The 8123-nt window shown below is 38.0% G+C and overlaps 1 protein-coding gene across 3 annotated transcripts in view; it reads right to left on the bottom strand.

The window, feature by feature from the left end:
* Positions 1 to 5228: 5228 nt before the first annotated feature.
* Positions 5229 to 8123, bottom strand: part of PID1 (phosphotyrosine interaction domain containing 1) — a 268473-nt gene continuing 265578 nt past the window's right edge. For all 3 annotated transcript variants that reach the window (XM_019503600.1, XM_019503602.1, XM_019503601.1), the window contains one exon: positions 5229 to 7245. In XM_019503600.1, the coding sequence (XP_019359145.1) occupies positions 6769 to 7245 (477 nt within the window). In that variant the 3' untranslated portion in view covers positions 5229 to 6768. The remainder of the gene's footprint in view (positions 7246 to 8123) is intronic.

Below are 8123 nucleotides of genomic sequence, written 5' to 3'. Positions count from 1 at the left end.
TCTGCACTGCCATCAGTTTTAGTTACAATATAAATTGCTGGGTTCCAACACCGCATCATTTTTAGGCCCTTGCTACACATTACATATATTAGGCAATTAACTGGTTAATCATGCAGTAAATTTAGACTGGCCACAAGTGCAAAGTAATTATTACACAATTAAGTGGTTAATTGTACAATAAATTTAAACCAGCTATACATGTGAAGTAATTATCACATGATAAAAATGACCATCCAGCTATAAAAAGAGCCAATCAACCATAAAGGTAGTGCTTGAAAATGTGTAACAGCTTTATAGCTGGTTTCTATTCAGATTTAATTTGAATGTGTACCAGGGCCCTTATTTAAAATATATATATATATATTAAATATCTCACAATCTCACAATGACTGCATCAAGAACATATCAGAGATTATTCAGATATCAAAATATACATAATATATTTTAGAGGAAATAATATCTGATATATGTTCTTGATTGCTGAAGAATCAAACCAGTTAAAGAGGAACCTAATTATGATGTTTCATGCATGACTGTACCTGACTTTCCTCAACATTGGCATTAATGGACCAAATCATTTTCTTTCAGCCAGATGGGACCATTTGCTTTGCCTCAGTAATGAAAAAAATACTTGGTGCCCTATATTTAAGCATTCTGAAAAACTGCTGAGAAACAGATTACTGAATAATATTTCTGAAAGATGGAAGAGATGCAATGCAGAAAAAAATTCTAAATTAACCAACCATAATGAATGTCGGAGAGTTATCGGCACACTACTTATATATGTAAGATCTTCATAACATGATAGGCATAAAGATACCTTTGCAGATTTAAATTCCTTTAATAGGACATTAAAAAATAAAAGCCTAGCCTATTTTGCCTAATCATCAACATTATCATAACTAAAACTTAGGTAAAATTTTCTACAGTAGTTTCAAGGCATTTGCTAAAAGAAGTTACTCTCATCTGTATTTTACAGATGAGGAAAATTGAGCAAGGGGAAGAGAAGTGACTCTTAAGTATACCACATGAGCATACCAACTCCAGAGACAAGAGTTGACTCTGGGTTTCCTGCTTTGCAGAACAGCGTTCTGCCCATTAGCCACATTACCTATCTATCACCATAGTTCAATCCTATGTATCCTCAGTTGCTTTGGTTTTTAAGCAGGGCTTGCAAAACTCTGTTTGAATAGACTCTCTTCAAACTCACATAGCATTATTGTATCACCACCATATTCAAACAGTATTGCTAACGTTAAAAATCTTGTGTCATGACCCCTCCCCCCCATGATTATAAGGCCCCTTTAAACAGATTATCAAAATAAATCTAGAATCCTTTTTATTTGTTTTGGGGTATTTCAGTTTCTATGTTTTCAACTTTTCCTCCAGAACCATGAAGCCAATTACCTTAATTTTTTTAGTAAAAGTTAAATTCTCATGTATTCATCTACAGGAGTTCAAAAGATTCAAATGGCAATGCTGCATTCTAGAACCTCATGTGGACATCAATTCATACAAGTAGTACCTCGAAAAAAAATTCCCCCCGCTCCCCTCTCTCCCATATATATACCTGAACATGTATAATGACAAGCAAAAAGTAACATGGTTTAATAAACTCTAATTAAGGCAAGCACATGACCAGATTTTCAAAGAAAGGCAAGGATTTATTAGGGTGATATCTTTTATTGGACCAACTATGCAGTTGGGATAAAGTTAGACAAGCTTTAGAATGCAAGACATTCTTCCTCAGGTCTCTTGTCTAACTTTATTCCAAATACACAGTTGTTCCAATAATAAGATATTACCCAAAGAAATTGCAAAAACACTCTCTTGCATAATTTCTGGACCATCATGGCTACAACATCACTCTTACACTACAGATTTTCAAAGGCATTCTGGCCTTTTAAGATGCCAATAAGCACATAAGCCATGTCCAGATGAGCACGGCCATGTGGTATGTGGCATCACAGACATGTCTACAACACCACATACCACGCATTTAGATGTTCTCCATGCTGCAAGGGAGCAGCATGGGGGGCCGGGGGGTGCAGGGCTGATCTCTGGATTTCCAGTCCCCCTAAAACCTGTGCAAAAAACAAAACAAAACAGAAAAACAAATAAAAAACAAAAAACAGAACAGCACATGCATGAGTCAGGGTGCATTGCTCAAAACTAGAGTACGGCCAGCTGGAGCCATGCTCCAGCTGACGGCCAGGCTCTGAGCAGCAAGATCCCTGCCACTGCAGCTCTAGAAGGCCCCCAGAACCCCAGGTAAGGCTGCTGGGGTAAGCCCAGTGCTCACCCCAGCCTCCCCTGCTCCACCTGGGGTAATCTGCCATGTGCCAGAAGGCACATGGCACAGGTGTTCCCTCGGGACAACTAGCAGCAGCACAAGGTATCCTGCTGCTAGCTGTCGCCTGGAAACAGACATCCACGCTCATGTGGATGCAGTTATTGTGAGATTTTTAAAAGCTGGTTAGGTGTCTAACCAATGAAAATTTGTCCCAAGAATTTCAAAGGTATTCAGATCCCTGACAATGTAGATTAACAGGATTTTCAACAAATGCCTGAAGTTGGTCACTTCTTGGAATGAACTGTGCAGGGGAAGAGTTGTGAGAGGGTGGGAGCCCATTCTATATTGAGCAAAGGAATGGCCTGTTTTTCCATGTTCCTGTAATTGAATGCAGGACTGTGGTTGTGTATTCAAAGTCCTAAAATCATCCTCTATTTCACAGGTGAAAAGTTCGCAGCCATCAATGTTCTTTACGTAATATAACTCTTGGACAAGACATTTTGGTATGGAGAGTTTGCTGGCAGACACACTTAGAGATGGATGTTCTGACAATTGCAACTACCTAATTTAATTTGAAAGAGACGCATCACCTCTTTCATGGGAGGTTGTTAAATATGCTTAGATGGGGTGGGGGTAAGCTTTGAGACATTAGTGTAGTATGTTAAGGGGCAATAAGGAGTAAAACTATTTGAACAAGCCCCTGATCTTCTATCTGGTTATTGGGGATCAGGGCACCGCAGGCATTGCTTTAATTAAGTCAGAACTGTTTTCAGAGGTTTAGAAACATAGTCTTGGGATAATCTAATCCTAGGAAACTTTGGTGTTTGAGAGAAAGAAATTCTGTTCAGAAGAAATGGTGCAAATAAAACTAATGATAAGCAATTCTAGCCTATTCTGTTGTTTGTTGAAAGGTTGCATCAGCCATGGGAACCAGGCCTTTGGTTTTAGCTATTTTAAAAATAACTATTATTCAACTATTATTATAGGTTAGACATCAGAAGGCGCTATTTCATGGTCAGGGCAGCTAGGGTCTGGAACCAACTTCCAAGGGAGGTGGTGCAGGCTCCTACCCTGGGGGTTTTTAAGAAGAGGTTAGATGAACACCTTGCTGGGGTCGTTTGACCCCAGTACTCTTTCCTGCCATGGCAGGGGGTCGGACTAGATGATCTTCTTAGGTCCCTTCTGACCCTAGAAACTATGAAACTATGAAAACAGAAGATAAATAGCCACAATAAACATCTCTGCAATATACACAAAATTGATAAATAAATAGTAAACAGTATATATTACCCTCATCTGCATATGAAAATTTTATTGACATGGTATAGCCCTAAACTCCTTTGGGACAACTGCAGACTATTAAATACAACAATTGATGTTAAACGTTCCCAAAAACAAATGAATGTCAGAAAATTTAAACCTTGTGCTGTTAATTAGGGTACAATGTAGAGCTCACAGCAAGGTCCTCTTGTTCTGAACATCCTGAGCATACCCAGATTTAATTATATCAGCTATAATTTGTAACTTAATTCTGTAAAATTGGCAACCATCTTCTGATACATTATGAGTAATGATGCAAAATGTAAACATCCATCACTCTTACTTACATCAGGCCTCCATTTAGTAAAAATCTGGCTTTAAGGCATAACACAGCGAAAGTTGCTGCTTAATCAAGACAGGTTTTAATAAACGCCTCTCTAATTATGCTTGCTGTTTGAATCCGTCTAGGTGCAAAAAAGGTATACGATATGTAGACAACAGTCGTGCAATCAAGAGGAAAATCTGCAGAGAGGCACTTGTTTTGCTGCAAAGGGGATAAGACAATGAACTTAAGAAGCTGACTGGCAGTGATTTTGGCTGGAAAACTTCCAAAATAGTAAAGAATTCCTAAAATGTGACCACTCTGTGGAAGATAACAGAATTTGCCTCAAGGCTAAGGGAATGTTGTCTTTCTTCAATACAAGAGATACCTGTACAACAGACATGTTTACAACAAAGATACAGGCTACATATGCACCCAACTTCTTACCAGCCTCACAAGGAAAGGAAATTTCATCTTTGGGGACCATATTTTGGCCCTTCTGAATCAAGGTTCTGTGCCCCTGATCCTCTCTTTGCAACTGGGACTGAAAAAATCAATGATAAATTATTCTGAAAACTTGCTTTTTTGACACCATCCCAGACCTGAGCCATCCTACAGTTTATCTTCAGAATGCAGGATACATTTTCTGTTCAGTTAAGCTAGGGACAGAAATTGCACATAAACTGGTATAAGTGATTGGAAACCCGTTTAAATACGTAACACAACAGAAGCTCTGTGCACATAAACCAATTTTAAAATGGCCAAAGCCCGTTTAAGATAAACCTGGATGGATGTAGAATCAGACTTAGCTGATTTAGCTTAAATTAGTTTTTTGAAGTTCTGTCCAGATCCCCTCTAGATTCAAGCTGTATGCTGCAGTAGAGCAGGGAGACAAGCTACTGCAGGCATGTGGCTGCATTTTTGGAATCAAAAGTGAATGTCTGTTCACTTACTCATTGATTCAATCTATGCAGCTAAAACTAACCTGCAAAGATTGAATCAATTCAGCCTTGAGCTTTTTGACTGTCTGTACTTAGGCTCTTAAACTAAACTCATTTTCTGAAGAAAAGCTCTGTCACCTGTGGCCAAGCAAGAAGTTTAAACATTAAAATAAAAGTAAAAAGAAACTGGTCATAGATGGTAATGATTCTACTAAAATATTTGACAGGAAGCAATAAACATCCCACTATCCTGAAAAAAAATGGGTGCAAAGTATTACATTGAAATAAATTAACATCTATGATACATTTAAATTATTTAGGTGGCATTTTTTTAAACATAGATTAACAAGCAAACATGGGACTTCAAACAAAAACATGGAGAGTACATTGGAAACAGAGCATAAAACTCTCAGGCTTTAACTCAAACATATTTTTATTAAAGTATGAATGCATTTATGCTGGAGAATAGTTTACATATGTTGTAAAGCAACAAGCATATTTCAAGAGGTCTGAGTCCTCCTCAATATGTCTCCATGCTTAATCTACATGCTTTTGCGCTGGACATACACACAGGCACACATACACTCACACACACAATATACGTATACCCACAAAACACAAACATATACCTATCTGCTTTGATTAGCTTTGTTTTAAGGCTTCTGTAAGGTGCCCTAGTGCCCCTAACATTACCATGATTAACAACAAAATTGTATAAAGGAGCAGCGTTACCTGCAAACTATTAATCTGCTCTTGGCCTTAAAAACATTTAGTGAAACAAGTTTCGCCTCTTATCTGAGTTTTATTAAATACTTGCATTTATGCAAGTTATGATTTTTTTGTCTGTGGAGCAGGAAGGGTGCAGGGATTCTTAATGTGAGATCCCCAGCCACAACAGTCATTGCAAACCTGACTCAAAATGACCAGTCTCTTTCAACTATCAAAGACACTTTGATCTTTATGATAACACAGCCCCAGATTTTGTGAATAGGCAGTACTAGCTATGTCAAATTATAGGCAATAAATTGGTGATGTTGACTGCTGTGGAGTTTACACTATCATTTTCATACCACTTTAGACCTGAGGTTGATCCTAAATCACAGTTCAATGGGTAAAAGACCAAGAGTCTTAAAAACATGTCACTCAACTCTCATCAGTGGCCCAACATCTTATGGAATAAATCAGAGTTTGAAAGTGAACAGATAATAGTGATGGTTCACTGTATTACTGGCCATCATGGATTTTTCCCTTTTTTGGTATCCTGCAGTATAGAGTCTGAAACTGGATCTAATGGTGCTAAACATGAGATGACTGGCTGCAGGCACATTAAGAAAATAGGTAAAATAAGTAAAATACAAATAGCATATGTTATAATGTGTAAATATAAGCATTTTTTTAAAAATTGTGAAATGTGAATTAACTGCAGAATGCCAGGCCGTTAATCTTAAAAGGTTATGAATGGTTGTTTTAGCTTATGTATGGTCAAAGGATTTTGCAATATGACAGGGAAAAAGGATTAATTCTTTGGGAGCCTAGAGCTTTCCTGTTCTACCTGCTGTTGTGCATCAGTATCAGATCCTAGCTATGAATCCCATAGGATCAACTATTACAACTGCTTGATGAGTTTTATAAGGCAGACTGGAATGAATCATCTCAAAGTATATACCTGAACTATAACAGGCCCTGTAGTGTTGGTATTGGGGAATGGGTTAAAGAGATGAAGTATTGGGGAGAAGCTTTTTCTCACATTTACAACAGCAGCAGATTTCAATGTAACATAATTACTTTAATAATGAATATCTTTCAATACTGAATTCCTCTTTTGATTTTAAAAGCTGGTCAGCCACGTGTTTAGCAGTCTTTTCTTTCCCGATTTCAATTGTTGCTTATTTATCTATCAAATCCTACTCCCTAAGCCGCTTCTGCCTTTGCTGAAACAATAGCCAGTTCAGTCAGCCATCATCAGATTCAAATTCATGAGACACTTCCTCAGATGAACTATTCCTGTGAATTCGGCCATCACTCTTCATGCTGTGAAAAGTCTTCTTAAAGGCTTCCATCATGGCATGAGCTAGCTTCTTAGCCTCTAGTTTGCTCTCACACTCTACAGCATGGCAGTCCATCTGGTAGGACAAGTCATCATTGATCTCCCTATAAACCCAAGCAAAGATGTTTGGGCTGACGTTGTGGTCGGCAGTGCAGTAGGCTATACGTGCCACCTGAAAGGTATCCATGTGGACTGTGGCCTCACCTTTGAGGTCCAGATGATGAAGCCAGACTTGGAAGGGGCGAATTTCCAGAAGGGCATTGGCTGGGTAAATATCTTCCCTGGCTAGTGTGTGCTGCTTCCATAATTCAATGACGGGTTTCTCTGTGCAGCCTGACAAAAATGGCATCCCTGTTGTGGACATCTTACCCAAATATGTAACCTGCCAAAAAAAGCAAAAACATAGGTGATATTTGATTTTTTTGCCATCCCATGAACTGAGCTTTTTACCTGCAATAATGGTATTTTCTACACCTTGCAAACAGATGGAGTTTTCTGACTAATAGTGGTATATTTGCCCCTCATTTAAGCTGGGATTTTTGATTTAGGTGCTGAATTCTCAGTGAGTTTCAATGGATTTCAAATACCCTCAAATGCCTCTGAAAACCTCACCCTTAATGCCCAAGGCTACAATTCTTCATGCTAGCAGTCCTTACAGAGGTCAACGGAATCAGGATCATGCCTTATAGGACAGAGAGCTGAACCATGGGGTTGGGGTTTACCCCTACGTTTTTTTTTTTTACAATAGAATATGTTATTTTGCATTACTTTATTTACATTGCCTTCATTTTATTTTTAAGTTACAAAGAGCCATACATGGGATACAATAATGCATGGTCAGAGTGGGTCAGAAGAGCATAGCCACAACAGAGAATATCAAAACCGTTTTAATGTATTTTCCAGACTTATACTGCTTCTACCTCCTCCACTGCTTCTGCTTTTGTATTAATCCAGAATTACCTAGCAACTGTGCAAAAGTCTATCTTTTCTTATTAGCTAATGGGCTAAGGCATTTTTTACTTTAATTTTACAGAAAATATGCCATTGAAAACAGTAATAAACCTAGCTTAGTTTAATCTAGTTTGCTTTGCTTTTGTGTCTAGTTTAGTACATATCCCAAAATGAGATTTCTGTAATTCAATCTGTGTAGAGAAATGAGTCTTGACTATAATTACCATATTTTGCATGCCAAAATCATTGTGTCACCCATATCAAAATTCTAAATGAACCGTGTCAAGCACAACATGCTCCTAAACCTGT

This window comes from Gavialis gangeticus, unplaced genomic scaffold, assembly GCF_001723915.1.
Source record: "Gavialis gangeticus isolate Ggan-Ray unplaced genomic scaffold, GavGan_comp1, whole genome shotgun sequence".
Taxonomy (NCBI): domain Eukaryota; kingdom Metazoa; phylum Chordata; order Crocodylia; family Gavialidae; genus Gavialis; species Gavialis gangeticus.
Note: the sequence above shows the minus strand (reverse complement) of the source record. Positions and strands in the feature narration are given on the sequence as shown.